General features: G+C 44.9%; 2 protein-coding genes across 15 annotated transcripts in view; both read left to right on the top strand.

Moving 5' to 3' along the window:
* The window catches only part of RAB3B (RAB3B, member RAS oncogene family), a 38,532-nt gene extending 36,937 nt beyond the window's left edge, over nucleotides 1-1,595 (top strand). For all 8 annotated transcript variants that reach the window (XM_015870582.3, XM_015870580.3, XM_032446159.2 and 5 more), the window contains one exon: nucleotides 529-1,595. In XM_015870582.3, the coding sequence (XP_015726068.2) occupies nucleotides 529-716 (188 nt within the window). In that variant the 3' untranslated portion in view covers nucleotides 717-1,595. The remainder of the gene's footprint in view (nucleotides 1-528) is intronic.
* Nucleotides 1,596-2,013: 418 nt separating this feature from the next.
* The window catches only part of NRDC (nardilysin convertase), a 90,680-nt gene continuing 72,452 nt past the window's right edge, over nucleotides 2,014-20,241 (top strand). For 4 of the 7 annotated variants that reach the window (XM_085511701.1, XM_085511697.1, XM_085511699.1 and 1 more), the window contains exons 1-27: nucleotides 2,014-2,333; nucleotides 4,752-5,061; nucleotides 5,246-5,327; nucleotides 5,706-5,859; nucleotides 6,743-6,816; nucleotides 7,964-8,059; nucleotides 8,962-9,084; nucleotides 10,302-10,359; nucleotides 11,341-11,414; nucleotides 11,590-11,659; nucleotides 12,050-12,127; nucleotides 12,541-12,661; nucleotides 12,738-12,796; nucleotides 13,168-13,222; nucleotides 13,996-14,100; nucleotides 14,319-14,442; nucleotides 14,951-15,037; nucleotides 15,637-15,783; nucleotides 16,300-16,351; nucleotides 17,264-17,414; nucleotides 17,591-17,718; nucleotides 18,058-18,220; nucleotides 18,570-18,601; nucleotides 18,873-19,011; nucleotides 19,192-19,239; nucleotides 19,585-19,637; nucleotides 19,749-19,832. In XM_085511701.1, the coding sequence (XP_085367827.1) occupies nucleotides 2,143-2,333; nucleotides 4,752-5,061; nucleotides 5,246-5,327; nucleotides 5,706-5,859; nucleotides 6,743-6,816; nucleotides 7,964-8,059; nucleotides 8,962-9,084; nucleotides 10,302-10,359; nucleotides 11,341-11,414; nucleotides 11,590-11,659; nucleotides 12,050-12,127; nucleotides 12,541-12,661; nucleotides 12,738-12,796; nucleotides 13,168-13,222; nucleotides 13,996-14,100; nucleotides 14,319-14,442; nucleotides 14,951-15,037; nucleotides 15,637-15,783; nucleotides 16,300-16,351; nucleotides 17,264-17,414; nucleotides 17,591-17,718; nucleotides 18,058-18,220; nucleotides 18,570-18,601; nucleotides 18,873-19,011; nucleotides 19,192-19,239; nucleotides 19,585-19,637; nucleotides 19,749-19,832 (2,858 nt within the window). In that variant the 5' untranslated portion in view covers nucleotides 2,014-2,142. Of the gene's footprint in view, nucleotides 2,334-4,751; nucleotides 5,062-5,245; nucleotides 5,328-5,705; nucleotides 5,860-6,742; nucleotides 6,817-7,963; nucleotides 8,060-8,961; nucleotides 9,085-10,301; nucleotides 10,360-11,340; nucleotides 11,415-11,589; nucleotides 11,660-12,049; nucleotides 12,128-12,540; nucleotides 12,662-12,737; nucleotides 12,797-13,167; nucleotides 13,223-13,995; nucleotides 14,101-14,318; nucleotides 14,443-14,950; nucleotides 15,038-15,636; nucleotides 15,784-16,299; nucleotides 16,352-17,263; nucleotides 17,415-17,590; nucleotides 17,719-18,057; nucleotides 18,221-18,569; nucleotides 18,602-18,872; nucleotides 19,012-19,191; nucleotides 19,240-19,584; nucleotides 19,638-19,748; nucleotides 19,865-20,241 lie in introns of all 7 variants that reach the window. The other 3 variants (XM_085511698.1, XM_015870565.3, XR_014932839.1) reach the window with 2 other exon arrangements.

The following is a 20,241-nucleotide window of genomic DNA, read 5'->3' as shown; positions in this document are numbered from 1 at the left end:
CTTTTCTGTGTATTTACTGTGATAGCTGCATTCAGCATTATTTGAAATTACCTTGTGTGCTGGGTGGGAAGAATCTCTTTAACTGACTATTGACTGCTTAAACAATTAGCATTCACCATAATGATTCATTATTATTTTCCAACCACATTAAGAAACTTATTGGCCTGAATGTGAACTGAATCAAAACAGCTCCTGCCACTGCAAAAGCTAAACCAGTGTTAGACAGCTTACGTACATTTCCACCACCAATTTCCCTGTTATTCCCTGACTTTTTAAAGGGGGTAGAATGGGGTAAGTGCCTACTTGTACTCAGTCTACAAGCAGCAGCTGTCACTTAAGACTTCTCTTTCCCTTCTGCTCAGTATTCTGAGACAGTGAGAGTCAACTGAGCCTAAGAATTGTCAATATCTTGTTTTCTTAAGGTGAATTCTGGGAAGAAATAATAATAATAATAAAAAAAGGTATTTAAAAAACCATCTATATCCTCAGTCTTGACTTACTGTTTTTAATGTATTCATTTTCTCACAGGTTTTGACTATTTCGAAGCTAGTGCCAAGGAAAACATCAACGTGAGGCAGGTGTTTGAGCGCCTTGTGGATATAATCTGTGACAAGATGTCAGAGAGCATAGAGTCAGACCCGTCCAGGGGCACTTCGGGAAGGAACGTGAGGCTCACAGACAACCCACCCCCTTCACAGCAGAACTGCTCATGTTAGTGACCTTTTCTTGCTGAGAAATCTCCTCCTTTCCTGACTCAGTTTTCTCTCTTTGTTTGTGGTGGTGCGTTACCGTGTAGTCCAAAGGCAGAAGTTTCTCTGTTGTAGGAAACTGGTATGTTTAACGTGCTGGAGTGATTAATATATTATTATCTGATCATTTAAAAGCAAACACTGAATAAATATCATGAGTGCACCCGGTGTTAATGTGCAAGTTACACTGAATGAAGGAAAAGCATCCATATAGTGTTGCAGATGTATGTGTTTGGATCCACTCGTCAGCTGCTCGGTGGTGGATGAGCTGCAGGATGATGGCTATGAGGAATTGGCATGAATGAGGCAAGTTGTGCTGTGTAAGACAGACAAACAGCAGGAGCCAAAGTATTATGGCCACTATTGTTAGATTTTCTCTCCACGTTTTGTTGCTGATTCTGGTTTTTAACTCTGTGCTACATGTGAGGGTGGATTTTAAGGTATCAGGTTCAGTTGCTATGTGTATTAGAAGTGCTGAATAGCACACAGCTACCAATGACAAACAACAGCGATATCCTGTTGGCTACGCTACAGACGTCGTGTGATTCTTTATGGGGATGGATCATGTTTAATATTCAACATCTAAAGTATTGTTGTATTGAATATCTATCCATACTGAACCACAAAGCTTTGTGTGTGTGTGGAGCTCCATCTGTGAGCCTGTGTTTGCAATACAAGGACCTGCTTTTGTGAACCTGTAGCACTGTGTAGCACCTGCCTTTTGTCAATGACTGCACTGCTCAAACAGCGATTGTAAAACACAACTGGGGTGGATATAGAAGAAAACTGCTGTATTAATGGTGAAATAAACCCTGTGAAACTGCCAAATAAAGCGGAGTGCTGCCACCAGGTGTGCTGGGGTGTGTGTGTGTGTGTGCACAGAGCACAGCGGGTGGCTGGGCTTGTTGGAAACGGGAGCGCCCGCAGCACGGACCGTGCTCGGTGTGTGCACGGCGCTCGGTGCTGCTTTGCACGGCGCTCAGTGTGTGCACGGCGCTCGGTGCTGCTTTGCACGGCGCCCTGCTTTGCAGCTTTGCGCGCGCTGATTGGTCGCGTCAGGCTCGAGCGGCGTGTGCTCGGCCCAGTCGTTGAAGGGAACGAAGGAAGGCGGTTTTTCCCGCCCCACCCGCGTTCCTTCCGCCAATCAGAGCGCGTTCCGGCCGAGCGCTGCCCCGCGATTGGTCCGGGTTGGTCGCGTGTCCCCGCGGTAACCGTCACCGCCTCTTCCTGCTCGGCGGCGGGGCGGCAGCGGCGCATGCGCAGTGTCCCGCGCAGGCTCTTGGCGGCCTTGGCTCGGCGGTGCCGCTTGGCGCGGCCCGGCTGTGAGCGGGCCCGGCCGGCAGCGCCGGTTCGCGGCTCATCCCGGTGGCTGTGGCGCTGCTGGGCCGTGGCCATGCCGGGCAGGAACAAGGCGGCGTCCGAGTTCGGCTGCCCGGAGCTCAGCGTGGGGCAGCAGGTCGGGGCGAGCGGCCGCGACGCCGGGGGCCGTTCGCCTCACGGGGAGGAGGAGGAGCGCGGGGAGCTCGGCGGTAACAGCGGCGACCCCGACATCGTGAAATCCCCCAGCGACCCCAAGCAGTACCGGTGAGCAGCGGGATGGGCAGGGGGGACCGGGAGGGGGAAGGAGCATCACGGCCTGTGTCAGTGTGTCCGGGCTGAGCCGCGTTCCGTGCCCGCCCCCAGCCGTTCCCTGCTGAGCTCCGGGCTGTGACGCGTGTCTCAGTCACGGTGACACCGCGCCGTTGCCGTTTGTTGGCTGGTCCCGGTGCATCTCGCGGCCCGTGTCGCGCTGTGTGTGTGGGCCGCAGCCCCGGCTCCCCCCGTGCGCTGTGAGTCCCGTCCCGCCCGGCGCTGGGCCCGGCGCTCGGTGACGTTGGCCGGTCAGTTCCCAGCTGACCATTGGCCGTGACGGAGTTTGACTCCTCCCTTCTTGTCCCGTTTCCCCGGGGCTGAGCTCCGCGCTGCAGGGGCTGCCGGCCCAGGAACCTTCTATTTGCTGCCTGTAACGGGGATGGAGCTCGGGCAGCATCACTGCGGTGTGTTCTGACACTCGGGGGCCTCCGGTGCGTGCGTGGGACTGCAGAGCGCAGTTACATGTGCCGTGGGATTGATGAATACCGAGGTCTTTCAGAAACCCTGTGTATAACAGGAGGTTTCAGGTGGAAGCCAGGAGCTGTGTCTGGTTGGGTTGGTTTGTGTTCTACACAGGTGAGACGTGTGCGGCACAGATGCACAACTGCCCTCAGGGCAGGGAGCTTCATCGCTGCTGGAAGCAAAGCAGGCCTTGCTCCAAGAACTGTGTTTCAAACTGAGATTTAAAGACAGAAGATTGGATGACGCACGTACTCTGTTTCTCTTCTGCTCATAAATTGGTGGTGATGTGTAATGTATCAAACGGTTGTTTTAATTTATGTGGGGGCATCAGTCTTACACTGTGTAGCTCCTGCTTGACATCCTCCATGGCTGAAGCAGCTCAGTGCCCAGTGCTGCTGGCTCCAGGACTCTGCTGTGCATTCAGAAGTGCTGCAGCTGCGTGATGTGACGTGTGTGCTACAAACACCCTGCTCCATCCCAGATCTCTGGGACACGTGGGTGATGGGCTTTGTGCCCAGACATCTCAGCACTGTCTGCACCTCCTGCAGTCAGTCACTTCTGTACGTTACACCCTGCTCTGTGGTTTCAATGAACAGAAATGCAGGTGTGCTTTCACCTGCTTGTATGGAACCTGTGGTGCTGCTGTGTGTAGGTCAGGCGTTAGTGATTAGGAAACACGGGGCCAGAGCAGTCACAATTTATGAGCTTATCACATCTATTAAATGTTTTGTAGTCTTAAGAAGTGTGATTCTTTGACACAGAACTTCTTGTTGCAGTTTGCTCCACACCTGCCCATGACATTCTATAGCTGTCTGTGCCATTTTCAAGCTGATGGTTTGTCTGTTTACCTGGAGCTTGATGTGCAAATCTGCTCTGTAATTTCTGCTGCCTCATTAACACAGTGGCCACATGCAATGTTCTCCTCTGGCTCAGCCTTGCTCTGTGGATCACATTTCTCTATGAAGTGGGATGTGCCCATGGGTTATTTCCATTGAGTGGCTCGAGCTGGAGGGATCTTTAAGCCCACCCAGTTCAGGCCCCCTTGCTGTGCACAGCATTGCTGCTCATTAGTGTAGGTTGCCCAGGGCTCCATCCAGCCTGGTCTTGAACGCCCCCAGAGTTTGATGCCTCTGGGCTTTAAACTGGAGCAGATGCTGCTGGTTTTTAGATTGGGTCAAGTGATTTCTGGATCCAGAATTGCTGTATTTCTGCAGTTGGCAGCACTATGATCGGATGAGTGGTGCTGGATAGAAGATTATAGACAAGTGTACGCACTTTATAACATGTATAGGTATACTCACATCTATGTATGTGCACACAGAGACTTGTGTGAGTTGATTCTTGATAGCAGTCCACCCAAGCCACTGTGTCTTGTTAGGGTTGTGGGGATGTGCCCTTTTAACACACGTCTGCCAAGTCTGTGTACCCCATTTGATGGAAAGCATTGGTAAAATCAAATAAAATAGAGTCTCCATGGCCTACTTTGAGGCATAAACAAATATCTTAGATCATCCGTGTAATCTATGTGATGAGATGCCAAGCATGGTAGTCTATTGATGTTTGGTTTCACGTGTTCTGGGTCCATAAAGCCTTTCTTTACGCAGGTGCTATTAGCTTGTCTGTTTCAGAGAGAGGCATAAAAGCCTAAATCAATGTCTTGAGCACTGCAGGGAGAAGAGCTTTTGTTTCTGCCTGTAGCTGCTCGCTCCTTACACTTTTAGCTGTTAAATATCAGAGTAGTCTTTGTACTTTTCCACTGCAGAGCTGCCCACTGTAGCTGCTTCTATTTTATCAGGAAATCTCAGTTAAAAAAGACAGAACTGTTATGGGAAATGCAGAAATGTTAATGCATCTGAACATTAGGATTTGGGAGCCAGGTGTATCCATTGCAAATAATTGTTCTTTCAGGTATATCAAACTGCAGAATGGCTTATGTGCACTTTTAATTTCGGATTTGAATTACTTGGATGATGCCCCATGTGCGTTATCTTCAGAAGACGAGGAGGAGGAGGATGAATCTGAAGGGGAAAGTGATGAAGATGACTCTGGAGCAGAGATCGAAGATGGGAGAGAAGGTTTTGATGAGGACTGCGATGAGGGGGATGAGGATGATGACAGTGAAGAAGGTAATGAGGATTTCAATGATCCCGATGACAGTGAATTAGAAGAGCTGGCTGAAAAGGAAGAGACGAGAAAGAGAGGCTGCACAGAAAAGCAGGTGTGTATTTAAAGCAATAAGGTGGAAAAAAGTGTTATTGACAGCTTCCTTGTGCTCTGAATCCTCGTGGTTAGGCATTCAGACTCGTTCTTTTTATTGTGCCAGTTGATTTGTCTCATGCATCTGCCATTTTCCTGGAATGTTTCTCAAAGCAGCTTTTACTGAAGCTGTTGTATCTCCTCAGTCTGCAGCAGCCCTGTGCGTTGCCGTTGGCAGCTTCTCTGATCCTGAAGATCTGCCTGGATTAGCACACTTCCTGGAACACAGTACGTATCTGCTCTTATTTTGTCTTCTCCAAGTGCAAAATGAGTGCTAGCTGGCTCTGAATTCCTCTGGTACTTTGTGTTTCAGCTACCTGGCATTTATTTTTATTAGTTAGATAAATTTGTCCTTGTATGAAAATCATGCCTTAGTTGGGAACTCTTAATGCGGGAGGAGGTGTCTCATCATTTATCAGGCCATGCCTTAATGCATGCTCTTCTGTTAAATGTGGAGGGAAACGTTACGTGTGGTTTTATAAACCTTTTTCTCTGTAGCAGCAGGTGGTAAACACACAGCACAGGTACAGAAACCTCAGAAAGTTTCTGATGAGGCATCTTAAAATGCTACTGTTAGTTTGTGGTAACTGCTGATTCCCATTGCAGTGGTTTTTATGGGCAGTTCGAAGTACCCAGATGAGAATGGGTTTGATGCATTCCTGAAGAAACATGGGGGCAGTGACAACGCCTCCACTGACTGCGAGCGGACCGTCTTCCAGTTCGATGTGCAGAGGAAGTACTTCAAAGAAGCCCTCGATAGGTAACTTTACAAAACCTGTGCTTGGGTGTTAATGGAGTTTGTGCGTGTATCCAGAGCCTGCTGTAGAATTGTTTAGTATCCATGTGTGAGTCCAATTGCCTGTGGCTCTTGGATAATTTTGCCACCTCTAAGCTTGTAGTGTTGGTGATGGGAGATATCTTGGGCAAGGTGACAGCTGCTCTCAGTGCTCATGGAGCCCTGGTGGATGAATCATCCTCTGGAAGCTCTGTCCTTTGGAACTGGGGCTTGGGTTTTGACTTTGCTGTTTCTCAGTGTAGTCTGTAAAGCTGATAGTTGGAGTGTTGTGGTGCAGTGTGTGCCTCACAATGGTGCATTTAACCCAGCCCTGGTTACTCAGTGAAGCGTGCTTATGATTTGTGAGGAATTACTTAACCTACTGCCTTAATGCTGCAGCCCCACCTTGTGAGTGGTTTCCTTCAGTGGGAAGGAATTATTCATTCACGAGGGCATGTCTGCTGTCACTGTGAAATATCTGAGGAGGAGAGCAGACACCATTGTGAATTTATTTTGATCAGAATCTATTCCTCCCATGAAGCCAAGAACTGGGGCTTGTGCATTTTACCAAGTGCTGCCTGAGGTTTTACCAGCGTATAGGTATTTGAAAGTGAAAAAGAATGAAAAAAAGATACTTATAGTCTGTCACAACAGCTCACTTAGTGGAGGGGAAACAGAAATGAGGGGTCACACCAAACAACTGAGGATTCTTGCATGTTCCTTGTGAAGCACCTGGTGCTGGCTGCTGTTACAGCCAGGAGCCACATTAGGTGGATGGTTGGTCTGATCTGCTGCGATCATTCTTGGATGTAAATGTGGATAGTCCCGTGTTCCCCCACTGAAAAGTACAATTTCTTCTCTTCCATAGGTGGGCGCAGTTTTTTATTCACCCGCTGATGATCAGGGATGCAATAGACAGAGAGGTTGAGGCTGTGGACAGTGGTAAGAGTTCCTTTTAAGTGCCGATTTTTAAAGATCTTTTCTTGGTTTCTGGTTGGGATTACCTTTACCTTTTAGTCAAGTTCATTCAATTGGACAGAGACACTGAACTCTTAGTGGTGTTGTTGTTTTTAATTTCATGGATATCAGTGGCTGATAGTGGGAAAAACACTGAGCATGGTGCCATCATTCAGAGGCTCATTTTTAATTTCAGGATGTTAGTCAGTAACTGGTAGCACAATTACACAACACCTGGGTAATCCTCAGTGAACAACATAGCAGTAGCTCCAGCGTAGCCCCACTGTTCCCTCCAGTCCTCTGGGGCTGGTGCAATAAGTCAGGGTGGCTGGACTTGTCTCCTTCTCCTAATGCAGATTTGCCTCAAATGTATTTTCCAAACCTGTTTCTTCATCTGTCCTCTGGTAAGAAAACCCGGGCAGCTCAGTCCAATTTAAAGAAGTGTCCATACAAACAAGGACCTGTCTTGTGATGTAAGGTGGAGTTTCTTCAATGTTATTTTACACCTTCACTTGTGCTACCTTCATCGTGCAGTTCTACTCCTTTGCCTGTGCTGACACTGCAGCAGTGTGCTGCCTACCCCTGTGTCACCGTGATAAACTGGCTGCAGAATAATGCAATCCAAAGAGTGAATTTACAGCCCTGCAGTGCATGTTTCTTATTACCAGAACATTCATTGCAGAGGATGAATTCTTAATTCTGTCATATTTGGATTAAACGGATTGCAAAACTGCATTTTTGGAAATACCTTGCTCAGTTTTCATTTCCTCATGTCCCTTTTGTACCCAAAGCTCTCTGGCCTTTTTTGCAGGGCCTGTCTGTAGAATACCAATGGCCTTGTATTCCCCTTAAAATTAACAGATCGAGGACATTCAGACGGGACAAACTGGAGCTTTCTGTGCTTTTCCTGCTTTATCCCTTTCTTTACTTCTCAGCAGTGAATTACTTTTTTTTTTTTTCCTCTTGGCTTACTTTGATCACTGCTCGCACACCCTGTTTCTTATTCTATTTTACTATTTCATCTTCAATTAAAAAAAGATATTCTAGACTGCGTCTGTGTTTTGAGTTTATTTTTTTTCTGTGGGAACGTGACTCCAAATTCTTAGATTTGTCACTACAAAATCTTTAACAGAGTATCAGTTAGCAAGACCCTCCGATGCAAACAGGAAGGAGATGCTGTTTGGGAGTCTTGCCAGGCCTGGACATCCTATGAAGAAGTTCTTTTGGGGTAAGTTTTGAATTTGTGTTGTACAGCAACAATAATATTTAAACTTTTAGATGCTTAGAAGATGCCCTGATGTGAGCTGTCTTAACACAGCAAACACTGGTTTTTCTCAGGTATTTGTTTTATAGCAAAGCCCTTAAGAATAAAAGCAGCAGTTACTGCTTTTTGCTGATGTTGGAAGCAGGTTGCCATAGGCAGATAATCACGTAACTTTCTGTTAAGGTGAAGGTGGTGCTTTCTGACTCATCTCTGTCTTGTTCAAGCTTGCTTTTGCTATTGAAATTGCATGGAAAAATAATGTATTCTTGGATTTGAGTCTAGTGAGGCTTTTCAAGGCAAATAATACACTGTCAAGGTTGCAGAAGCAGACCTTCACTGTTACATGAGGGGAGCAGAAGTTTGTCCTTTTTGTTCTGGGCAGCAGAGTCCTTCTAAGAGCTCCCTCACTCTAATGACACTGCTGGGTGTATAACTTGCATTGTGATGGGTACAGTATGGAATGGAGTTATCCAGCTTTGAAATGCAGGTAATGTTCAGAGTTCAATAGTGACATGCACTATGTCACATTTCCCCCCTCCACCCCTTTTTCTGTTCCCCCTCTCCTGTTCTGTAAGTTCCATTGGTGAGGACAAGCAGGTGGCAGTGAGTGAGCTGTCCAGTACACAGTGTGGGTGATCTGACAATACAGGAGGACTTTGTCCTTTCTTTTCATAGAAATATCAGCTGTCTTTATCTAGGAACTGGAAAAAATAAACTTCAGTTAAAGTTCCTTTAACTCCAAATTTCTCACAGGTATTTTTAGTGTGCTCATCATGACTAGGCTCAGTGACAGGGGAGAAGAATTTCTCAGTATATCTGTCCTTGACATAACCAGGATATACATATCTACCTTTTAATTTTTGCAGGTAATGCAGATACGCTCAAACACGAGCCTATAAAGAATAATATTGATACCTACACGAGACTGAGGGACTTCTGGCAGCGCCATTACTCGGCTCACTACATGACTTTAGTTGTCCAATCTAAAGGTAATGTCAGTTGTTCCCTATGGAAAAGATGATTGCTGCTCTTGGGGTAGTGTTCTTGGAACTACAATGGCTTGGGGTAAAGCTGAACTTGTGGATTATCCTGTCCTGCAGGAAGTATTTATATGCAGATTTTAGCCTGATTTCCAAATGAGAGCTTAAGTATTTGTGCTGTGTTGGTGTCATTCTGACACTTCTTGAAGAATTTGTGACTGAAATGGATGTGTAGGTTCCATATTAACTAAAAAGGCAAAACCTCAAAGTTGTATTTAGAAGAGAAGCTCGTGGGATTGTAGCATCAGACGATCTAAGTGACTTAATGCTGCCACTTTCCCTGCTGTGGATATTGAATCACAACGGAAGATGATACTTGGTGTCCTGGTTGTCTTGTACTGGATGGAGCTTTTTTGAGGGAGGTTTTAAAATAATACACATTTCTCTAGGGATGATAGATCTACATTCTGAGTGGCTGAAAAACTATTTGCAAATAGAATTGAATTTCAGCAAATAACTCCAGACTTCAGGGCCATTTTTGCTGAGACAAAAGGAAAGGAGTTGCTTAGAAGTTCATTTTGTAGTATAGAGCCGTGCTGAAAACACAGCTATGTACAGTCAAGTCAGATTTGTGCTGAGGGGGTTTGCTGAATGCCTAAACCTGATTCCAGTTTCTGTCTGTAAGATGGAGGGGGTGATTTCTGAGCTGCTTATTCTCCTTTTCTCCCATGCTTTTATTTTCTGGTTAGACTGTAAACAGAGGGCATTAGACACCACTGTAATAATCACTCTGGTCATTGAAAAAATCAAGCTTTGGGTTTTTAATGCATCTTCTATAGAAAAGGAGATGGGGAAAATGAATTTGTAGCACTGCATTTATGTGTGAGAGCTGCTGACTGTACGGGATGGAGGAGGACGGGGTGAGCCTGCAGGAACTGCTGGTTTGGCAGATCCCAAAGTCAGCAATTCTTTCCCAGTCACACCAGCTGCACTTCAAGTCCCGACTGTCTGATGCTGACTTCTCAGGAGATTACACAAAAACAGGTGTGACCTAAGATGTATTTCAGTGGGGTTGACTCTCCTAAAGCTGGTAATTCAGAACGTTGCAATTTTCAGGTGTGCTGAATTAGAGCCTCTTTTAAAATAACATGAGATTGGGTGAGGAATCTGGCTTAGTTCTCCAGGAAATTACATTTATCTCTCTTTTTTTTTATCTTCCTTAATAGAAACACTGGATACATTGGAAAAGTGGGTGACAGAAATCTTCTCCGAGATCCCAAATAAGTAAGATTTTTATGATATGTAAAGGCATTGCAAATTATAACACTCTCCACGCTTAGAATGACTGTTTTTGGTGGTTTGTTTTTCGTATCTCTTAATGGAAACGTTAAGGAAATTAACATCTGCTTATCCAGAAAATGGACAGCTCTGAAAATTGAAGGCTGACATTGGTTGTTTCAGGCAGACTTTGTTTACACACAGCACTCACTGAACATGCACACTGTGCAGTGCTGACTCAACCGTGTTTGCTTAATTTATGTTGGTGCCTCTATTTTACTGTGAATCACTTAAACCTAGTTTGTCATTTTATCTTCCTTTTATTTGCTTTATGCCAAGAGTAATTAAGAGCAAAATAAATTCAGTTTCTCAGATTTTTAATGTCATGAGGGTGGCAAATGATTAGAACTCACGTATATTTAGTAACTCTCTTGCAGTGCCCTATCTAAAAAGTGTGTTCTGCAGAGGCTTAACTAACTTGGAAAGCATTTAATTTTCTCTTTCAGTTTCTGCTTTTGTGTGATGTTTACCTCTCTAGTGATTAGGAATTGCACTTGTGTCTGGTGCTATACAGAGACACGTTTGTCTTTCTGACCCCCATCCTTCTCTTGCTCCCTTTCCACACAAGGCAGTGTGGCTGGCCTTTGTGAATCTGAGGCTGGGGAAAGTTTGCTGCTGCTGTTGGCCTTCTGTTAGGAAAGTGAGCTCTTTATTGTTACTGCCTTGGAGAGAAGGAGAGGGAGGAGTTGATGGGTTAATCTAAATCTTGGGTAATTACTCAGTTTTGTGGGGAGTGCAAGTGAATGATGGGTTTCCTTCCAGCTGGGTTGGGTGAGTCCTGAACTGCACTCTTTGTTAAGGGCCATTTTCTGCTTGTCTGCTGTTCTGCTTTCCTTGCTTCAGAGCTGTGTGTGCTGACTCAAGTGGTTTTCTCAGTGTAGCCTCCAGTCTTCCCTGTTAACACCATGCTGTCATTTTCCTTTCAAGTGGTTTGCCCAAGCCCAGCTTTGCCCATCTGACTCAGCCTTTTGACACACCAGAATTTCACAAGCTTTACAGAGGTAAGTAAAGTAGATTGGTTACAACATTTTGAATACATGGGTGCATGTTTCCTCTGCTTTCTGAAAATTTAAGTAATTGTTTGGCTCTGACTAACGTTTAACTGTTCTTCCTGCATTACTTTAAATTTCTATTCCTGATTATGTATTTATACTCGGTACGTTTGTTTCTGCCTAGTTGTTCCAATCAGGAAAGTTCATTCACTGAGTATCACCTGGGCACTTCCCCCACAGGAGGAGTATTACAGGTAAAAGTGCTGCTGTGTTTTCCTTCTACTGTGCTTGTAAATAATTGTATTGCCTTTCCCAAGAAGCCGAAGAATCACACTTGTTTGTGCTATAGATTTGGGTCAGCTGGAAGAACACGTTTAAAATGAATTAAACTGGTGCAAATATGATTATTTTTATAAATTGAGTGGCATTGATACACAGCTGATTTCAAATCATTCCTCATGACTCATAGCAGCCATCGGGTTCTGAACTCCCACGTCCTTAGCTTGTTACCCTGATGCTACCTGGAAATGCAGTGCTTGTTATGAAGGCACAGTCAGTGTGTTTGCAGTTGTTTGTGCAGCAATTTGAATTCTTGCTGTAAAAAGTATCACCTCCTGGCATTTTACTTTTAAATTCTCTTCTAGAGTGAAGCCGCTTCATTATATTTCCTGGTTGGTGGGGCATGAAGGCAAAGGCAGCGTCCTTTCTTTTCTTAGGAAAAAGTATGTATTTCTAAAGCATAATAACTTAGTGTTTGGTGTGATTAAAATAAAAGTAAACTGATTTTTATATATATGTTTCATATATAGGAGGGTGTGTGTGTATATATATGTGAAGTCAGTTCTAGTCTGCCTTTTTTAATGTATTTTCTAGTGATACAGGTGGTTTCTGGTCTGTGTTTGGTGGACCAGTAACACCATGCCTGATTTTTAAGAGAACTCCAAAAGGTGATTTGGTTTTTTTGCTCTCTTTCTTAAGTTCTGTATCCCGAGGTTTACCTTTTTATGTTGAAAAACTTGGTGTGAACTGGAAATAGGTTGAAAGGCACTGAAATAAAGTAATGATGTGCAAATTGTAACTAAGCTTCGATAAAGCTGAAATGGGTTATTAATAAATGCCTTTAACTCTTCCATAGATTTTGGGCTCTTGCGTTATATGGAGGAAATGGTGAGACAGGATTTGAACAGAACTCCACATATTCCATCTTCAGCATTTCTGTAACTTTGACTGATGAAGGTTACAAACATTTCTATGAGGTATGATAGACTGTAACTGGATTTCTTACTGTTTTCCTACTGGATGAAAAAGTAATCCATTCCTTCCTGCCTGCAGGTGGCCCATGTTGTGTTCCAATACATGAAGATGCTGCAGCAAAGAGGGCCAGATAAAAGGCAAGTGTTTGCCATTCCATCTGCTATTGGCAAGATTCTCCCTCCCCATTAACCTTCTGTTTGTAGAGCTTGCATGTTTTGGTGGGTCCCTGGGGCATAAACTAGTCAGTAGGAGAGCTTGTCTGTGTGGGAAACGTGCCTGTATTGAAGTTTAATAATCAGTTTATTAAAAGGTCATGCTTAGTGGTTCTAGTTGGATTTATTGTTTTTGATTGCTAATTTCAATAAGGTGAACTAGTGTAGATGTCAGGTGTACTTGTGCATTGGTTTAATAGATGTGTTAAGGCAGATCTGTGGAAGGCTGTGGAGTTGCGGTGTTTCTTTGCATTGATTTGCTGTCTGTTTGGCATTCCTTCCTCCCTCATTTACAGAATATGGGAAGAAATCCAGAAGATTGAAGCGAATGAATTTCACTACCAGGAACAGGTATTCACCCACTGTTTTCTGTTGGCATGTAGGTAAAGCATAAAAAGGATTTATTTTATTGCTTTTTAAATTTTGAACCATGTTTTTGAAGTTCTATTCAACAACAGACAGACAATGCCCTTAAATTAACGGGGCTGTGCTTTACAGAAAGCTTTTTCCTCAACAGGTCCGTGTTCTTTTCATTCTCTCCATTCTAAGCTCTTTTCTGATTTCTTTAAAGTACACAAATGCAACAAGTACAAAAAGAAATAGAACAGGCAATATTGGAGATGGAGATATTTTTCTTTCTAGATGCTCCAAATCTGGTCAGGCTCTTTTACTGCTGCCAGTGCTGAGTGTCAGGATGTTGGAAGCATCATCTGTAGCAAATCCTTCCATCCACAGCTCTGCCTTTAGAAGAGCAGGTGGAGAACATTGAGTGTCTTGAGTGGCCCTTGAATAACAGAGGACAGCGATAGTTGCAGGTGGTGCAGACAGCAGGGATTGCTGCCGACAACCCAAAGTAATGCATAACGGAGCAGCACATTGTTTTAATTGGGATGAGTTCTCACTAATTGTCAGGTGCATTTTTAAAGTGTAGCGTGGCGTTACTTATTATTGCAATACAGCTCCTATGAATTTGTTAGCAAAGCGTGGAAAAACAAAATGCCATCCCAGACTCAACATGTAACTCACAGTCAACATACGTGACCACTCCAAGATCTGCTCAGACCAGGAAATTGATATTTTAACTTTTGGTTATGCAAAAAATAGCTTTACTTATTTGTTTTCAGACAGATCCCGTTGATTACGTGGAAAGCCTTTGTGAGAACATGCAGCTGTATCCAAAGGAGGATTTTCTGACAGGAGACCAACTCCTGTTTGAGTACAAGCCAGAGGTGAATGTTCTTTGAACTCTGATTATGTGTTTCAATGTAAGGAAAACATGGGCTTATTATATAATGCAGGCATATGAAGACGTATAATTAGGCATATTACAGGCAGAGGTTTTGTATTTATTGAGTCACTTTAAATACTTAAGAAACGAGTTTTGTTCATACATGAGATGAAGGAGTCTCAGCTGTGTGTGAACTGAAGCACTGTGTTGAAATTACAGATCATTGCCGATGCCCTTAACCAGCTCAGTCCTCAGAGGGCCAACCTTGTTCTGCTGTCTGCAGCCAACGAGGGCCAGTGTCACCTAAAGGAGAGGTGGTTTGGAACGCAGTACAGCATGGAAGGTAAAGCAATGGCTGAAACATAAAGAGCGCCTGGTTTGTGCATCTGAACAGCACAAAACAAACCGCGTGGGAGCAGGGGAGAGAATCCCCAGTGAGAAACTGACTTTGTCATTAGTCAAGTCATCCTGCTCTGCAATGGGTCTTGGGTATCTTTTGGTTCCTGCTCCCTGGTTTTGTAAGTGTGAGGTGGCAGTGATCTGCTTGGCTGCAGGTCAGGAGCTGAACAGAGAAATAAGCACAAATAATGGGGGACGGGGCATCTTGGAACCTGGATCACTAATTTGGGCAGCTTTGATTTACTTCTAAATAAGATTGCTTCAGTCCTGTTCCACGGGAGCTGTTAGAAATGGAGCTAGAAAAAGTCACAATGAAACAGATGACACAAGGAATCTTACCATGGTGCAGATGTTTGTGGAGATAGTAGGAGCTAAGAGAGGAGGTGACTGACCTGGGAAATGGGAAAGCATTACTTCCTGCTGAACTAAATCTATCTCATATTTATTAATAGATATTGACAAGTACTGGAGTGATTTATGGGCCAGTGACTTTGAGTTAAATCAGGATTTACACCTTCCAGAAGAGAACAAATATATAGGTAAGGCACCTGAGCATGGATGGAATCTTCTGGTAACTTATTTAAGAGGTTAATATGGTTAATGTAGAAGTGATCTTTATTTCCATCTGAACATCAGCTTTTTTTTGCAAATTTAAATAAAATTTGGGTGAACAGAATTCCCATTTATTTAATAACTTTTTATGTGTAAGTTGGAAAGCTGACTTTATAAAGAGTGTGAACTTAAATATTGTACGACACCAACAGATCCCCCACAGTCAGCGAGAACTAACACAGACTGTGGGCACCTACGAGGGGGAATTTTATTTGTGTAATCTGCTGTTTTTGAAAGTAAATAGCATCTGGGTTTGTTGCCAAAACCAAATAGAACATAGAGCCATAATTTACAGCCTATATGGAGCATAGTGTTACCCTTCTGTGCAACTTGTGAGCCAGTATTCTGTTGGGTAGCTGAAAAATGAATGTTCTTTGGGCCCAGGGAAGCAACTTCTGTCACGTATAATGTAGCAAACAGGGAGGAGAAAAATGTATTTACTGATAATTTTGAAGACTGTGATGTGTTTTGGCTGTCTGTGAAAGCCACTAACTTGTGCTTTTGGTTTGGTTTTGATTTCTGCCAGCCACGGACTTTGCTTTGAAGGCTGCTGACTGCCCAGACACAGAATATCCTGTGAAAGCAGTGAGCACACAGCAAGGCTGCCTCTGGTACAAGAAGGATGATAAATTCAAAATCCCCAAAGGTAAATGCTGTGACAAAATCCCCAAAGGTAAATGCTGTGAGCTTCGGGAGGTTACAGAGCCCTTGTTTCTGCTGGAATTTATTTGAAGGGCAGTAACTCATGTAGGCCTTCACCTTTTAAGCTCAAGTGTTACTGCCGGCTCTTCCATGGTCCTTCTGACACGTTCATTGGCTACAATACAACAGGAGTGAGTAAACCACCCTGCAACTAAGAAACCCTGCAGATCCCTCAGGTTAAAAAGTGGAATCACCAAAACATATTGAAAATATTGGCTTCGGAGAGTCCGGCTATGGACAGAATACATGTCCTGTGAAGTTTGGCTTTGTGTTTCCTAACAGTTCTTATTTTTAAGGAAGAATTTTGGAGTGAAAAAGAAGGCGTTTAATTATGACTTACTATAAGCAAAAATACATTCCTATAACTCAGTGACAATTCCATTAGATTTGAATTGTGACTATAGAGCAATGTGATGGAATAAGATTTGACCTTGGGAAGCTGTCACTTTGTATACAGAATCTCACTGAGGTCTCCTTTCCCCACCAGGTTACGTTCGTTTCCATCTGATCTCTCCGTTGATACAGCGGTCTGCAGAGAAGTAAGGGCCGTGTTACTTGTGTGTGCTGTGCAGGGTAACTATAGTGCCATACGTAGTGAAATGGTGTGAAAACAGGCTCATTTTAAACTGGAATTGAATAGGATTTCCTTTTCTTAGCATTTGTTGTAGTTTATGTGTCACTTGGCAAGGGTGGTTTTGCAGCAGGCAGTTGTAGTGGATGGGAGTGTGTGATTTCATGGTGTTAATCCCCTGTGTGAGCTGTAGGAAAACTGGTGTGTGTGCCAGCAGGAAGTGCTGGGGGAGGAGCTGGTCCTGCAAACAGCTCAGTCATGGCCTGATCCAGGATCTTGGCCTCCAGGAGCAGGGGAGGAGCATAATGCCACCGTCTGGATCCGTGTGTTGCACAGACTCGAGGTTGTAGCTCTGCACACACTGTGCCTTGGCTAATCTTAGGCTGGCATTGATGTCTGCAGCAAATCTCATAGTGGTTTATCCTGGCCTGCTGAGACCTGCACAAGGAGTGTTTGAGAAATGCCACAGGGATTTATTTATTGCTTTTTTTGGGTTGGAATCCAGGCAGCAACAAAATTCTGTCAGTTTGAGACAGGATGGCAATGCCCACATTGCAAGCTGATCTGCTGTAGCGTATCAGTTTCTGTCTTGCTAGACAATGATCTCGTTCAGGTGTTGTTACAGTGTGTGTTCCTATGCTGAAGTACTCCTATGACACGTGAAGCTGGGATCATTCCTTGCAAAGAACAGTTGAATGTCAAAATAAGTCTTAAGTTGTGCATTTTAGGTGCAGGGAAATCCACTGTGTATTTCCAGAGCTGTTAAAAGTTGGTTTGAGTCTCATTTTGCTCAGGTTTCCATTTCTGTTGGAGAATTTCTTGTGTGTACAACCGAGCTGAATACCCTCAATGTTCACCCTTTGCCCTTTTCTGTGTGCAGCATCGTGTTGTTTGATACATTTGTGAACATCCTTTCTCACAACCTTGGTGAACCGGCTTATGAAGCAGATGTTGCCCAACTGGAATACAAGCTGGTGGCTGGAGAGCACGGCTTAATCATCCGAGTGAAAGGATTCAATCATAAACTACCTGTAAGTACTAATTAATTGATTTGCTGAGGAATTCCTTAGTGAAGAATATCGAGCAGAATTGAGGAATGTGCTTTAGTGTCTTTTATGCTGATCAAATGATTTTTTTTTCTGTTAATATTATATTTGGAATAATTCTAACTTGCTTGTCAGAGAAATGACTTGTCATGTCTTCACAGCTTCTGTTTCAGCTCATCATTGATTATTTGACCGACTTCAGCTTCACTCCAGCAGTTTTTGAAATGATCACAGAGCAGCTGAAGAAAACGTACTTCAATATCCTTATCAAGCCTGAGACTCTGGCCAAGTGAGTTCTGGGAGAGTGTAAAAGAGGCTGCACTGCAGTTGTTGAGGTTGATCACAGAGCCCAGGAATCACTGCTCTGTGCTGGGGGAGGTTTGTTCCAGGGCAGCTCGTGGCTCTGGTTGCTCAGGCAGCTCCGCAGCCCGCGTATCAAACACGAGGCTCAGACCTGCAGGTAGCTGCTGTTGTGAAGCAGCCAGCAGCAGGGGCTGAGGCAGGGCAGGGTGAGTGCGCAGCGGTGCTTTGGTACCATCTCCTGTGTGCTCCTGAGTCAGAAGTGGGATTGGTCACATTAAGCAGCTCCTGGTGACTCGTGGTTTTGTTTTCCTTCTGTTTATTGCAGGGATGTCCGTCTCCTGATTTTAGAACACGGCAGGTGGTCCATGATAGACAAGTACCAGACGCTGATGAAGGGCCTTTCCATTGAGGCTCTCTCATCCTTTGTCAAGGCTTTCAAGTCACAACTCTTTGTGGAGGGTCTTGTGCAAGGAAACTTCACGAGCAGAGTAAGTAGAGCTTCTGCAGCTGGTGGACACTGGAACATGTTTTTGGAGTGGACTTAAGCACTGTTGCAAACAGTCTTTAATCTCACCTGCAAGCTTGTGGCCTTTTCTGTACCAGCTGTTGGTGCAGGGCAGCTTCATCCCCAGCAGCTCAGGAGTGCTCGCAGGGATAAAGCCTCCTGGTGCAGAGGTGTCCAGAGGGACTTGGGATAAAGCGAAGCGGTGGGGATTGAGGGGGCTCAGCTGTTCTTTGCAGCTGGGGTCACTTTCCTCATGTTGTGTGCTTTGATGTGTGGCTCTGAATTGTGGCTAGCAATTCTCTTCTGAATAAAAACCCTATTTTCTCTCTTAGGAAGCAAAGTATTTCCTGAATTATGTTGTTCAGTGAGTATCTGACTCCTACACTGTGCACGTGGTAACTATAATCAAGTTATTTTCTGGAGGTGGGGCTGGAGTGAAAGCTCCCTTCTCCCTCCTGGGACCCCGCGCTGCTGGCACTCCCTGCAGGTGCCCATTCCTCACAGCAGCACAGGCAGCACCTTGTTCTGGTTTGGGGAAGATTATTTTGGGGGAAAATAATGGCAGTCTGAGCATGGAAGGTCTGGGTGCTGTGTTGGCCGGGTGTTTGACACTTCACTGCTTGTGCTCCCTTCAGGAAGCTGCAGTTTGCTCCGCTGGCCCATCCCTGCCCTGTGCAGTTCCGGGTGGTGGATCTGCCCAACACGCACCTGCTCTGCAAGGTGAAAACACTCAACAGAGGCGATGCCAACTCTGAAGTGACCGTGTATTACCAGGTAGTGTGTCAGCCCAGTGTGTGCTGCCCTGACAGCTCTGGTAGCTCCTGGTGCAGCAGTTGTGCTCGTGTCCTGGGGCCGGTTCCTGTACACAGATGTTACAGAGTGCTCCAAAGTTGTCTCCTTAATCTGTGTGAGTCCATGAAATCACCCTGAATTCTTCACTTTCTTTCTTTCTAGTCAGGTGCCAGGAGCCTCAGGGAATACACCCTTATGGAGCTGCTTGTGGTAAGTTACAGGTCGTGTCCTAAAGCCCATGAAATGTTCCTACCTGCAGATAGTGCTTAGAACTAAGATATGGACAGAGAGGACAGTGAATATCTAACAAAGGTAACAGTGTGAATTTGTTGCTTATTCCGAGTCAAACTGTGAGTGTTTGGGGTGGGATACCCAAATGGCTGCACTGCAGGGCAGAGGGGAGAGTTTTAGGCTGAGAGCCTCCTTTGTCCCCTGGGTGCAGCTGGAAGGGCAGCTCTTGTTTTCCTGTGTTGTGATCCTGTTTCTGTATTGAGGCTCAGTGGTGGCTGCAGGGGAGCACCACGTCTGTGGTGACACGGCTGTGCTTTGTTTCAGATGCACATGGAAGAGCCCTGCTTTGACTTCCTGCGAACCAAGCAAACCCTGGGGTGAGTTCCCTGTGGGTGCAGCTCCCACACACCTATGGGGGATGTAAAGAATGGAGATGTAATGTAATTGAACTTGTGGAATGACTTGAGTTTCCCCTTTGTTTCTTACAGCTACCACGTGTACCCCACCTGCAGGAACACTTCAGGGATCCTCGGCTTCTCCGTCACAGTAGCAACGCAGGCAACCAAGTACAAGTAGGTGTGGAAGCGCAGCTGCTGCGGGCTGAGTAAGAAAGCTGTGAGAGCAGGATGTGTGTGGGGTGCTACCGAACGGGTGGGCAGCAGATATTGTGTGTATTCAGGACACTGAAAATACCGTGGTCATGGGGTGCAGCAAGTGATGAAACTAATGATGTGTCCAGATTCCCCTGCTGTATTTTATGGTGTATTTATACAACATCCAGCTGTTCCTGTGGTTACATAAAACCTTCCTTTAGTTTTACCAGAGCAGATGACAGCTGACTTCAGTTTGCTTTGGAGCTCATCTGCTCCCGTTTCAGTTGGTCGCATTAACAGGTGTTTGTCTCAGGCCCCTGGCTTGGCTCTATGAGGGCAGTTGTGTAAGAGCCCAAAGGGAATGTCAGAGAAGAACAGTCATTGCTTT

This window comes from Coturnix japonica, chromosome 11 (genome assembly GCF_054131305.1).
Source record: "Coturnix japonica strain WE chromosome 11, WE-NBRP24, whole genome shotgun sequence".
NCBI classification, from domain to species: Eukaryota; Metazoa; Chordata; class Aves; order Galliformes; family Phasianidae; genus Coturnix; species Coturnix japonica.
This window is presented reverse-complemented; position numbering and strand designations above follow the sequence as displayed.